At 42.4% G+C, this 14,273-nt stretch overlaps 1 protein-coding gene and 1 long non-coding RNA gene across 11 annotated transcripts in view; one reads left to right on the top strand and one right to left on the bottom strand.

The window, feature by feature from the left end:
- Positions 1-14,273, top strand: part of chd9 (chromodomain helicase DNA binding protein 9) — a 71,067-nt gene that overhangs the window by 7,558 nt on the left and 49,236 nt on the right. The window contains exon 1 of one of the 9 annotated variants that reach the window (XM_018666732.2): positions 2,364-2,522. The exons of 5 other annotated variants lie outside the window; for them this stretch is intronic. Coding sequence is in view for 1 of the 4 variants with exons in the window: in XM_018666730.2 (XP_018522246.1) it covers positions 14,126-14,155 (30 nt within the window). In the remaining 3 variants the exon portion in view is untranslated. Of the gene's footprint in view, positions 1-2,363; positions 2,527-11,094; positions 11,125-13,038; positions 14,156-14,273 lie in introns of those variants that run through there. 3 more of the 9 variants (XM_018666731.2, XM_051076929.1, XM_018666730.2) reach the window with 3 other exon arrangements.
- Positions 11,894-13,568, bottom strand: LOC127143440 (uncharacterized). Of its 2 annotated transcripts, none has more exons than XR_007814849.1 (2): positions 13,434-13,568; positions 11,894-12,727 (listed from the first exon to the last, which is right to left on the bottom strand). It is a non-coding gene; the product is annotated as an uncharacterized LOC127143440 (long non-coding RNA). The 2 variants fall into 2 exon arrangements; XR_007814850.1 differs by having other exon boundaries at positions 11,894-13,004; positions 13,434-13,559.

Below are 14,273 nucleotides of genomic sequence, written 5' to 3'. Positions count from 1 at the left end.
ACAAAACTGGTGGTCTGCCTAAACCAGAGCTCATCCACACAGGCTATTTGCCCATCTGCAAAGGTCCTTGATTGAATTGGGCTGTGAACCACAGCCATACGAACGAGCCTCTCCCTGTCTGTGTCAACATCCATCCCTGTGTTGATGCTTACAGGCTGACTGTGCTATTCATGTGCACCGATGTGTGAAGAGCCTGCTGATAGTGTGTTTGCTGAACAGGCAAGGCATCAAGGGATAGCTGCCCACTATTCACTCCCCCGCAGTGAATGTGGCTAATTAGGATTTCCAATGGTTGTAATGGTCAGCTGCAGCTGCGATGAGCACGAGGGGTTCAAGATTGAATAGTTGTCCCAGGTTGCTGTATTCAGAGGTTAAATTGAGTAAAAATAATGTCTTGGTCCCTGTTGCAATGGATCTAAATTCAAATGAACAGATGTGTGTAGAACTCTAGCCTACCCCATGAATCATTTCAGCAACATTTATGGGGCTTTCTCTGAGGAGGTATTTCAAGCTTACAGGCATCAAGCACTCTAGTGAGACCCCTCTGAACTGAATGCTTACTGCTTACGTGTACTCAAGTGAGTCAACAGTCAGTCTTTTTGCTGTGACAGGAACTCAAGACTGACGTCTTTGAGATCTCTGCATGTTAAAGTGGCAGACAGAATGAATGTGAGATATAGATTAGGCAAGAACAGATTTTTCCATCTGACCATTTCATCTATATAGTAAATAATTTCCTCGATTTTAGATGTGCTGTTTTTCCAGGGATTCCAGCTTTGAACATGCAGTTGTAGTTTGTTTTCAATGGGAGATTGGTGTTTTCCTTCTTTTGTATTCCTGATCATAATATAAATTTGTATTAGACCTATATATGGGTGCAAATTAAATTATGCCTCAAAGGCAAAAAGGAAACTGGTTTTGGAGATTTGTGGGACAACGGCAGCACATTCACAATACCCCTTCCCAGTGTACTCAAACTGAAAAAGGATGTTTGTCACCCTGATTTCAGTCCCACCCTTGGCACCAAAGGAGCCAGCATCAAAACTGTCATGGTTCATCACCTCTCTGTGCACACAAAACCAAGTTACCAGAAATCAGAGAGAACATGTTTAAATTAACTGCAAAAGCTGGTTACCCCACAAATCTGTGTTGTATGTAGCTGGTCCATAGTTAAATTTCTTTACTACCTCACACAGTTTTTTAAACTAAATATTTTTTATGATTTAAGTGTATGACTAATTTGATTGTGCAGATAAATACATGCAAAAACAGACCAGACCTGGAAAAATCAACAGTTCTCAGTTTTTCTAAATTGCAGCCCTTATTTCATTTTCATGACACTTGTAATCTTAATGATCGGCTTTGCAATTTTTTTCACACTGTTACTGCACACTGCTGTTCATATTTTCATCAGACCAAAGGCATCAATATAAGGGTGTAAACCATGCTCTTGCTGAACAGACTAGAAGCAGAGAGGGAAATGGAGACTGATGGATACTGATGGCCTGGGCTGCTGTAGCCACTGCAGGCCCCCTGGCTGTGACACTGACCAGGTGCCTCCTCCCTGCCTGCCTGCGTCGCTGGTTTAGATTTATTGTCTGACTGGGTATCGTCGCTCACCCCTCTCTACCCTGCCATGGCCCCAGAGCTGTGTCACCAGTAAGCAACTTAGGGTATGTGTGCGCTTGCAAGCGGGATTGCTGCGTGTGTGTGACATGCTTGCTTTGTTGCTTCCTGACCTCTGTGAGGTTTATATAACTCCTAGCCGACCAGCCGACCAGACTGGGCAGGCAATGCCATAATCAGCCCTGAAACTTGACACCATGCATCACCCCAGCACTCACCCCACCACCCACATGCGCCACACAGACACACACAAACACACACACCCATGTTCGTATTGCTATAGTTGTGGGGACACTCATTGACATAATGCATTCCCCAGCACCTTACCCTAACTTCAACCATTACAAACAAATGCCTGACCCCGACTCTTACCCCCTCTCAAACCTTTCTGACCTGAACCTTTAAATCAAGTCTTAACCAAAATTTGTCCACAGAACTATAGAAAGACATGTACACATGCACATTTTTCACACTCATGCACACACCCAGGCACACACATAGACACATGTGGGAAACCTGCTGCTTCCGTGGTCACATGGTGATAAGCTGTCTCATTCACACACTTTCCCTGATTACCTCCCCCCACCTCCCTCTCTCTCCTTCTCCCGCCCTCTCTCTCGCTCTCTTGCTAGCTCTGTCAAGTGTTCTGTGTTTGCATCCGGCCTCATTGGCCTGTCTGTTTGGGAAGCCTGCCAGATAAGGGCGGGGGCGGAGGATAACTAAGGGTCAGAGGTAAACAGGAAGTCAGGCGGTCTTTGCTGTTTGCGGAAGGGGAGGGCTCAGTGGAGAAGGAGGAGGAGGCGAGGGAGGAGCTGGGAGAGGACAGGGAGGAGGGAGTTGTACTTGGATTGACTGTGTCAGGAGCATGTGGGAACGCTGCCAGCTCAAACTGCACAGTAGGTCTGAATTTAAAGTATGCTCTTTATTCTGCTTCTCTTCTTTCCCTTCCTCTCTTGCCATCTTCTCTAGGAATTAAATGGCTTTGAATATTTTTCAGGGGAGATGGGTGGGTGAGTGTTTGCTCAGTGGTCAAATGTGGAGGGTTTTTTGTGTGTGTTTGTGACTGGAATGTTAGACTTTTTGGTTGTGACGTGAGGCAACCTCCTTGAACTCGTGTTAACCTTTGACTGGTGGAGAGAGGAAATCTGGGAGGTTAGACTAACACAGTGTCTCTGGGCGTAGAAAAACTTGAGTTTGAGGAAGACCGCATGAAAACCACTTGAAAATTAGCCTCAGTGAAGGGTGTAACAGAGGAAATTAGAAGGGGTAATGACCTCTTTGCCCTTGTGTTTACAACTAACACAATGGTTGTTGTCTTGTGGTAGGAAGGGGAAACTGCCTGTGAAAATCATGGAATAAAACGTATTCATATAAAGTAAAGCTTGAATAAAACTAGCTAGAATAGAGATAGTTAAAGTTCATAAAGTCTGTCCTTCTATTCCAGTTGATACATGGTTGTCTGTACCACAGTTTGACTTTGACAGAACTTAATGTCAGTTGCGCTGTCCACAAAGACGACGGTTGGCCGACTGGTTACTGATTTGTAAGTTCAGCAAACAGGTTTGTGTCATTAGGAAGTCATTAGCTAGTTGCCATGGACTCCAGGGTTGTAAGGTGAGACATTGTTTATTGAGTGATATATGTTTTCTTTTTTTTAACAACATGCAATTTCTGTTGGCAGGGAAATTGACTCACTCAGTTCACTATGTTGAAACTGGTGTGCCATTAATCTGTCATCACTCACATTGTGTGTGTAGCCAGACAAGCTATGGTGCCATCATACAAGGTCACAAAAAGGCAACTTTAAATAAACAAGGATGAAAAAACAAAATTGGTTGTAGAGGTTCAAAAATATTTGTTGAGTATTAACAAAATTTCTTTTCATTTCTGTCTAGTGTTTTCCATCACAGGAGATGGGTGGGTGGGGTGGAGGGGTTATTTTCAGTTGTGGGAAGTGTTACAGTCATTGTGTAATACCCATCTTCATATTCCAGTTAATGTACAGGTTTGGCTCGGAGGGAACAAGATGTGGCTAGACCTCTATCCCTATAAGCACTGTTACAATATACCAATCACTTTTACCAAAATCAGTGTAGTCCCTGTTAACCTTGATTCATCTTTTTATTGCGCAAACATGTCTGTACTTCAAAGTGTCTCCACTTTCTTGTGTGGGAAATGATTCATAAAAACAAAAAAGATTGTGATGCTTGTTTGAGATAGCAAGTGTATTTAACTATTTTACCACTGTACTCTTAGTGAGAAAGTACACATAATTTTCTAGATTGAAAGCTTACAGATTTTTAATGGTTTTCAACATTTTTTTAAAAATCACATTTTTACCAAATTAACAAGTATAACCTATAAGGGTATACACATCAATCACCGTGTAACAGGAAACTGATACAAGATTATAAAATCAGGTCACAACACAGCAGATTTGAACCAAATTAACCCGAAATCTACCCTGTATATTACTATCCATTGTGCTCTACTTTTGGTGTAGCAGACAATTTTTAGGGTGTTATCTGTTTAGCAGCTCAACTGCCAGTCAAAATTATACTTAATGAACAACTGAAAGTATTACCTTAACTGTATCAAATCTGAGTAAATCTGTAAATTTAATCTTACATGAATTGGATCATCTTTGAATCTAAGTCTGGGTCTGATTTAGGAAAAAACATGACTGTGTGTGTATAGCTTTTTTTTTTTTTTTTTTTTTTTTTTTTATTGTATCAAATCATCTATCATATGCATATATCTAAAAGGGATATATGCATACCCCTAAAATTTTGGTTTAAAGAGGAAAAACTGCTGAAATCAAATGTTTGAGTTTCAGCCAACTTTTTCTACTCAATATATTCTTTATCATTGTACCTAAGGTTCAGTGGTGAAGTTTTAAATGGTATGAAAGAAGACCAAAATATAACCTTTAACAAATGTTGGCAATTTGCTGTAGTTTTACATAAAGACGAAAATCTTATTCTCCTCAAAAGTACCAGTAGCTCTCTCTTCCTTGTCCTGCAGTCAGCCATTAACATGATATGATAATGACCTAAATGGTTATTTCCTGGAGAACTGAGATTAAGTAATGATAAAAAAAAAAACGGTCAGTTAAAAAAAGTAAGGCACAGTGCCATGTATATTTGGTGCTTCATACAGCCATGTTTTTTTCAGTACAGTTGCTTTTATGTACAGCATGAACTTTTCTTCATTTTTCATCAAGACATTTCTTTGTCATCACTTGCTGCTCTTTGTCTGCTCTGTCTCACAGCCCTGCAGTCACTCTGTCACGATGATCGGTTCTACTATTCACTTAGGATTATTTACGGCCACAATTGGATGAAATGTAGCAATTGAAGGATATTGAAACAATCCAGGCTACCTCTGACAGCTTGTGCTTTCACATCAAACTGTTGTAGACTACAGTCGGTCTCTGCTTGTATCAACAAAATAACCAAACTCTGACACTAAATAATAATCTGACTCATGGCACATGGGGTGATTAAAGACCAGAATGGGCTGTTTTGCCCATTTTTAATAAGAATAAATTGTAAAATGCAACTATGTTTCAGAGTCACACAACTCGGCTCTTGTGGATTTTGTGCATGCATTTGATAATATACTTGTTACCGACTTCTCAGACTCGGGCTACATTTTTATTATTTTGACTAAACAGAAAACAACTAATTCACATTTCTAGCTCACATTTCTATGAATCTCGTCCATGTAAAGGTCTGTGTGCCTCAATCGCAGCAGAGATTGACTCCACAGACACCTGCCTCAAACTGAGCAGGAGGTAGAAATCAGAGCAGGGAGGGAAAAAATCCCCACTTCATCAATTCCTGAAGGCTGCAGGTTGTCTACACACCCGCTCTGTCTTGCTTGTGCACGGATCTACGTAGCTGCCTCTGTGTGTGTTCCTCTTTACACAGACATTGGCCTTGCTCTCCCTTTGCACCGCTTCAATAATGAAGGAGTTGTAAAGGTCTGTCAGTAGGCCCCTTGCTGAATTCCCCTCCACCACATCCTCTCCTCACTTTCTCCTTCCCTCTCTCTCTGTCTGTGTCTAGCTCTCTCTCTTTCACATCCTAAGGGACCTCCTCTCAGCTCCACTCTTCGGTTTGCACCGATGTTCCCATTAATGAATGGCATCATCCAGCTTGCTTGTTTGGCGTAGTTCGGCTTCACTTCACTGCCTGGTGTCTGATCTGCTGTGCCGTCTCTGCTTCAGAGAGCAACATGCTATTATTCAGAACAACCACTGTTAAAAAACAGGCTTAAAGAAGAAGCTTCACTATTTTGTCTGTGACACATCATGTAAAATACATGAAAACCTTGTGCAGTTCAATATGCAAAACACATTTCATTCCTTGCGGTGGATGAATCGCACAGCACCTGCAAAACTGCCACTTCTTTGTAAGCCACCTGTGCTGCTTTCAAGTCCAAGTTACTGGAGTCTCATTTCAAAGGAACAAACAAATACTGTTAGTATTTAGTACAGCTCTTTGGTTGAGAAGACCCCATATGTATTTTAAAATTCCAGTTTATTACAACATGGATCCTATTTATGTATGTTTGGTCATCATTTCTATTAGTTATGATAAAATTGTACTCATCAGGGTAATAGCTGTAATCTGGGAGCCAAGAACAATCAATCAATCAATCAATCAAACAAACAAACAAAAATCAAAAACAAACAAAGCATTTATCACATTTCCTGGTTCAGGTGACTGACTATATGTGATAGCTGTACAGATTTTGCATTGAAAGGTTCAGGTATGCTAGTATTTTATGTTACCTATAAGTGACCTGCTTTTAGACTGGTGGAATGCATTTCAATAGGAAAGGCTCCACAATGGCACTCCTGGTATGTAAAATCTGGAGTCAGCTATTAATTGTGAAGGGTGTCCCTCTGTGGATGGATGGCCCCTTGCTTTCACTTTGGCTCATGCTCGCTAGTGCATGCATGCAGTGCTAGCCCTTAAAATATCATCTTAAATCTTGCTGAGCGACTGCCCTCTGAGCTGACACTTAAAGATGCAGGAAAGGCAGATGGCCTAGTTAGAATCACTGCCTGCTCTTCTCAGTCATTGGGCCTGATTAACACAGAGCCAGGATTAAGTTATATTCTGCATTCTGCAACTCTCAAACCCAAGTCACAGCTGTTTTTTTGCAGGGGTCAGTGGGAAAATGAGCAGCATGTGAAAGCCAAGCTAAACCGAGACACAAAGCAGAGATCAGCCCACAAGGTGTTTTGTTGCTGTCTGTGTGGTCTTAATTCAGTGTAGGCCCTTCAATAAAATGCTATTTGAAAGGCCTCCAGTAATTTAGTGAATGTCAGTTTTTGAAGGCTACTGTCCACATAGCTAGTATTTTATAAAATACAATTTTACTGCATTTGAGTTGTGGGTCATTCACACATTTTTCTGGTGCCTTAGAAAAATGTTCTGGTATTTTTGATAAACTAGTTCAGATATGACAGCCAAGCGTTCCTGCTCTCTGTCCTCACAGTCACCCCCTAATGATCAGCTCTGTCCAAGCCAAATTAAGACTACGACCAACATATATGAGGTATGGCTATTAAATAATGAGACTAATGCTATTTGATTGAACATAAACATTTTTCAATGTCTTTCTCCTTCATCATACTCCCCCTCTGCATCAACACACCACTGCATTCGTGTCTTCTACTGATCAAAGCAGTGCAGTAGGTCTTCTTTCAGACAGTTGTCTCAGAACCTCTGCCATTCTTTTCTTAACTTCTGACACTAGACTCAAAACATGTTCCTTTGAGCACAGATTTGATCTTAGGAAAAAGGAGAAAGTCACACAGTGCTAGATCAGGTGAATAGGGAGGGTGATCAATCACTGTGATTTGTTTTTGGGCCAGAAACTGCTTTACAGAGAGCGCAGAGTGAGCTGGCACATTGTCTTGATGAAGAATGAAACCATCTTTCCACAATTGTGGTCTCTTTCTTTTGACTGTTTCTTACAGTTTTCTTTATCAATGTAGACCATATCTGCTATCATTCTTATACTGAGTCGTCAATCATTTTGAACAATTTGTTCAATTTGTTGAATGTTTTCAGACATTTTTGATGTGCATGGGCACCCAGAACGTTCATTATCTTGGACATCCAATCTGCCTTCACAAAACCTTTTGTGCCATTCAAACACACGTGCACAAGACATGCAGGTGTTCCCTAATACAACGTATGAAAAGATTTGGCTGCTGTTTTGTTGTTTCACCAAAAAATTCAAGTTAATGCATTGTTCAACTTTTAAGCTAATCATTTTCTGATGCCGTAGCAAAAACACATGCACTTCAATCAGTAGCTAGCAGTGAACTAAAGACGTCACTTATTGGAAACTTACAGCATTTGTGCGTGAATACCCATATGATTAGTTATTTGATATGTAACACTCCGTGTGACTGTGAACCATGTGGTTTTCATCTTCATAAGCGCAGTCTCATTATTTAATAGCCATACCTCGTATGTTCCTGTAACACTTCACATGGATCTATCTACACTCAAAAATCTTTTTATCAGCAGTAGGAATGGCTGTGCTGAACTTGATGAAATAAGGGATTCAATTAACTGCATAATAGCAAGCTAATAGGCTGTCTTTGTTAAAGCCTGTTGGAGCAGGGACTTGCCTGGGAGAGAGGCAGGGTTGCAGTAGTGAAGCACACCCCTACTATAGCTGGACCAGTGACTTAATTGTATCCAGTGCACTAATTGCTGTATTGGCTGTATTTGTGATCATGGTCCTTTGAGCTTTATGTGTGTGTTAAGTACAAATGTACTCACACACACAAGAAATGCAAGTCTGCTAGCAGTGTTATATCATCTGGGACTAATGCAGTTACCAGACTTAGATAAACTTACTTCTTCTTTTTACATTTTTGGCTTCTTGCATGGTTAACCATGAGGATGCTGCACTATAAATGTTTACTGGACTAGGAACCACATCAATATTAAAGTGAAAGAAAACAAACGTCTTAGCTGTCACTTCTACACACACACACACACACACACACACACAGATGCTAGATGGCAAAATTATTCTTTTTGTCCCAGAGCAAACTATAACCCACAGTTTAAATTGTGAATGCCTACTATGGAATTAACAGTATTAGTTTTCAGGGTTTGGTTAGTTTTGGTTTGTGTCCCTGAATCAGCTGGGAATCTGCTGACTAGGCGCCATTGAGCATGGCAGCAGGGGAGTAAATCCCCTCTTGCCTTTTAGTGGCCAACAATAGAGGCTTGTGGGCAGCACCCAGGTGCAGGATTGTTGCTGTATGAATTTAGAGCCACACTTCGCTTAAAAAATAAAACAACACACATCCTGAGGAAACTGACCATGATAAATAAATGTAAAGAAAGTATAAAAATGTAATTTAGTTTATTTTATTATAACCTTGCAGCTAAAGTGCACACTTTTTGTGCTGTGAGCTTGTGCTATGCTATTTCTCCCTGCACAGTTCTTCTATCTGATCACAGTGGAGCGGGCCAGACTACAGTAATAATGCTCTGTTAGACTTTCAGCAGCTCCTCTAGAGGGCACCATGCTCAGCCCAGTTAACATTACTCTTGGCCCTGAATAAAGGATCATTAATGCATGGTGCTGTATTTAATTGGTTGAGGAAGCATTGCTGTGCATCATGTCTCCTTTCGTTTATCAACCCTGCTGCTACCTAATACACTCCAGTGTGGCCTGTAACCGTAGTCCTAATTAGTAGACCCTAATCTTTTTCTTTTTTTCTGCACCTGTATATAACAGTACAATCTATGTTCTGAAGCCACAGGTATGAGATCTGGTGATGTTTTTATTTCTGTGAGAAACACTGCAGGCCAGACCTATTTTCAGTGATCACTGAGAAGAAAGGGAAGTGTGAAGTGAGGCAAAGGTTCAGCAGAGGATTGGAGGTGAAAATGATGAGAGTTTGTGTATCAAGAATTGTTTTTGTTTGTCAGCTGGGTTGTTTTGTGGCATAGTTGTAGAAGAGTGTATCTTCTCATGTTAACTAACTCAAATTTGATCACTGACTTGATTACTTTCTTTACTTTACTTTGTTTCTCAGATTCTGAAATTTTTGGGACCACCCAACCAAACATATTTTACAGCATGCAAAAAATATATTTACATATATTTAGTGTCTCCATTTTTCAGGACTCTGCTTGGAATTGCGTTTTATCTTTAAGATGGCTCAGAATGGCTCCCAGAATGCAGCTTTATTGCATGGTCGTCACAGATTAGAAAAATGACATGAACTGAAATGAAATCAGCTGTTAATTTGAGAGTGCTACACTGTGTTGCAGCAGACTCAAGTGTTAGCTGTCCAATCAGCGCAGGGAAAATCAATTCTGAACCTATGGGAAACACTGGACATTCTCTGAACATTCAGTCATTTCAAATGAGAGAGACCAGTAGTGCTGCATTACTGTGGTTATTACTCACACTTCAGAGGAAATTGAGTCATTATAGGAGATCTTAGTCAATCCAGTGATTTGTTAAATGATAAAAAAAATTTCCTATGATTTTGTGTGTATTTGATGGCTTGCTCAAGGATACCACAGCTGGTGTGTTTGCTAATTTGCTAAAACTGGATTTGAACCTGGGCCCTGGTTGATGATGTTGATCTATTAGAATTAACCAGCAGTGCAAGCAGAATTATCTACACCAAGTGTGTGTAAGTGTGGTTTTACCCCTTTTATGCTATGTATTTAAAGTTTAAAGCTTAAAAAAAACAATAACCAGACCTTCGGCGGCGTCTACAGCAGCATACCAGCGTAGTAGATCAAAAAAGGCTTCATTTTTGTCAGTCAGTGCACCATGGATAATGTTGCCATTTACACTGGGTGACATTAGGTTCCAGCTAGCTATGGATTTCGTTTCTGTGTGAGAGGAGCAGCTTGCTGTAGACTCTGAAGCACCGGGTGGGTGCAAGCCATCTTGTCATTTTCAGTCAGAGCATTGCTAGCTCTCAGCTCTCATTTCCCTAATGGTGAGTTAGTGGGGACTCTCACGGTGGTACAGGCAAGAAATGAGAGCAGTGGTGCACTAATACAGGCTCTTTGATGAGGAAGTAATGGAGTGTTCAGAGACAGACACCTGTGCCTCTGCAGCCACCCTACCTCTCTGCATGTGCACACATACACACACACACACATTTTTTTTCCCACTTGCTTCCTTTCACCAGCTCTGCTACTGCCCTCCCCTTCCTCTACTCCCCTCCCCTCCTCTTCCTCTCTCCTCCCTCATCTGTCTTTAAAGGAAGCCACTCCCCCTCATACAGAGCTGCCAGGCTTGTTTGCATATTAACCGTTTAGTTACCAAGGAGCTGTGGCTTCATGCCATGTGACCGTTGAAGCATGTGTATGTTATTGACTGTTACTCTCTTCTGCTTTTTTATTTCTTTGCTCTTGTTTTGACACACAGACGAACCTTCCCAGTGAAGAAAAAAATTTTATTACCACCAACAAGTCATTTATTGTAAGTCTTCCTATCTTAAATGAGCTGTTATTCACACCCTCTATATGTCTGCCTCTTCCCCGTTGTACCCATCAAATAATCACTTAGCTGTTGTCATATATCTTATTAGGATTGTAGATGGCAATTGTTACCTCATGTAGTTAATTTTTCCACAAATTTTTCCAACAGTGGAAAGGCTGTTCTGTGTTGTTGCACATGCAAGAGGTTGAATCATTATATACACCTACGGCAGATGCAAAAATGAAGGTCACCATTTTGTTATCTTTTCGACTGTTTGTGACCAGTTAGTAGAGACTATGTTGAGACAATTTTTTGTTCATTTTAGAAGTGCTTTGTGTATATATGAGTCTTAACACCCACTGCACTGTCAATGTGTGTGCAGTCAGAGCTCACCCCCATGCCGCAGGATCCTGGTGGGCATTATCTGACAGTGGATTTGTTTAACTGTTGCTCAGCTCCCAGAATGCGTGCGGTGTGCTTTAAAGTCCAAACTCCAAGGCCTGTCCTGGCAGGTGGATCTGATGCCTGCTGCTGCACACACTTGGAAAAGACAGCCATTGTTGTGCACACATGGCAGTCATCTCTGTTTTTGTAGGAGATAAAAAGCTGTAAAATGTAAAACTACATATGCAGATACAGATATAGTGAGAGAATTTCCAGTGCCGTCATACCTGACAGCGGCACTGGCCACCCAAACACCCCTCACCACCATCACCACCACCACCACCACTCACACACATGCACATTTTGAACAAGGCTGTCCACACCATTCCAGTTGGCCAGTTGTATAGAAGTTTATTTAGTTTATTCACCATACTTGAATAAACTCACAAGTGGTGTAGTTTGATGTGGGCTGTAATATAATATGCTATACAAAAATAAACAATACAAAATAACATTTTAGGGGACATGTGTGGTCCACAACTTCAAAGTCCTGCATAGAGGTCAGGTTCTTCTCATATAGAAGCATGTTGAGAACGTCCATATTTACCTCAGTAATGGGGTTCCTTGCAGATATTTGCCTTTTAAGATTTTTGTTTGCTTTTTAACATATTGTGTACTTTCCTAGGTAATGACTTGCTGTGGGTGTTGTGTTTTATGTACTAATCTCTTTAAGTAAACAGCCAGTTAAGTGTTGTTGTCATGTGTACTGGGTCTGGCCATCAGTGCCACTCTTTTGAGACATGGTGCCCAAGGCATACCCCCCTTTACAGCCACAGGTGTGTAGGTGGTAGTCCTGGTTGAACGGGGCATTTCACAAAGCCCTATGTGAGTGCAGCTGCATGAAAAGTGAACAGGGTGTTGGCTGGGAGAAAAGCCTGTTCAGCTGATTTTGCACAGTAAATAAAGATTTAAAAGCTGATGGTGTATCTGTCAGTAACTAAGGCCTGACCCCAGTAGTGCTGTGCACTGTACCTGGCTCCAGGCCAGCCGTGTGTCTCTGCATAATTCCCAATACCATGTGCCAGCTGGTGCACATGGCCCCTGTATCATGCTGACAGTCCCCTGAAAGGCTGGCTCCTTCCTCCAAGATCTCCTCTGGCTCACAGGAAGAGCTGCATGTGTTGGACACGTCCCAGTTTCCCCTCTTGGAATTTGTTTTCTGAAAGTCATAGCAGAGTGACCAGGACTTGACCTCACAAGGGCTTGAATTCACCACTGTAGACTCAGAGCAGTGGCAGCTGCATGTGTCTGGTATGGTTAGGGAGTAGAAAGTCTGCTATACTCTGCTGTGTTCGTTTCTTAATGTCTTCAACTTTGTGAGCTGTTTGTATCAGTAATACATTTTTAGCCTTTGGGATTTTGTTTATCTGTTTGTTCATCTGGCTCTCTTGGATGATGCTGTTCCATAAATAAATCAGCACGTCACTGGCAGTAACCTACATGGTGACAAAAAAAAGCTACGATGTTGACAGTCTTTGGTGTGGGAGAAATCCAGTACTTTGGGGGTTAAGTTGTGAAAGTTAATGTAATAACTGCTAGCACCATCTGCTGGCCTACTTCCTTACAAAGAGAGAGAGAGTGAGAGAGCGAGTGAGCGAGAGAGAGAGAGAAAAACGAGTCTGGGTTTTAACGACATCTCTAATATTCATGCTGATGCATTTTGCTGCTTTGTGCTTTCATTTTCCACCGCTCTGCCTGCCAGAATCTCGAGCTCGCCATACACGCCCCAGCCAGGGAGAGGGGAGGGCAGCAAGGGAGAACGAGGAAAAAGACAAGTGGGAAAAAGGAGGAAAAAACAACCGGCCAAACAAGCGAGAAAGCTTAACACAAAAGCCTTTTTGTGTGTAATAAAAGGAGTAACCTACCTTATCCTGGCTGGTGAAGAAGACGAGGAGAGGCGCAAAAAGGGAAACGGCAAAGCGGAAAGAGCAAGAAAGAGCAAGAAATAAGAGGGAGACGGCTCAGAAAGTCATAGAGAGCGCACACGAAAGCCAGGCAGAAAGAGGAATCAATGAGAGGGGAGGAGAGAGGAGGCAGGGGAAGGCAACTCTGACACACACACTTACACAGAGAGAGAGTGAGGGAGACTTGGGTGAAGCCGGACGACAGCAAAGCAGCACGCAGCAGCAGAATGAGAGCTTCCTGGACTGCCACGCACCTCCTCTACCGCCCACAGCGCTGCTCCCTCATCACCCTGTGAAGAGACAAACGAGGGTGAGAGAGAGAGAAGGGGAGAGAGAGAGAGCTCCCATGCGCTCCTCTTGAGCCCTGCCCGCTGGGGGAGGAGGAGACGAACGGCTCCAGCGCTCTCGCACTGCCTGAGGAGAAGAGCTGACCGGGGAGGAGGAGGGGAGGCAAACGAGGAGAGAGGGAGGGGAGGGGGGGACACACGGCTCAAGGAAGAGTGAGAGAAAACGACTGTTGAGAGGAAAAGAGTGAGTGTGTTTGTAGGAGAAAGCGTGAGCGAGCAACAGAAAGAGAAAAAACCCGGCGAAAGGGCAAGGCTTTTGTTAGCCGGTTGGAGAGGGGGAGGAAAGAGGAAGGAAAAAAAAACACCATGTCTACAGTGAAGAGGCCAAGAGGAAGGGTAAGTGAGCTGCTCTGAGAGCTGGGAGGGAGGAGGGACAAGGGGGGGAGGAGGAGGAGGGGCCGGCAGGAACTGAACAACCTCCTCTGCTACTGGCTCATGCTGCACTGCCGCCATC

This window comes from Lates calcarifer, linkage group LG2, assembly GCF_001640805.2.
Source record: "Lates calcarifer isolate ASB-BC8 linkage group LG2, TLL_Latcal_v3, whole genome shotgun sequence".
Taxonomy (NCBI): Eukaryota; Metazoa; Chordata; class Actinopteri; family Centropomidae; genus Lates; species Lates calcarifer.
Note: the sequence above shows the minus strand (reverse complement) of the source record. Positions and strands in the feature narration are given on the sequence as shown.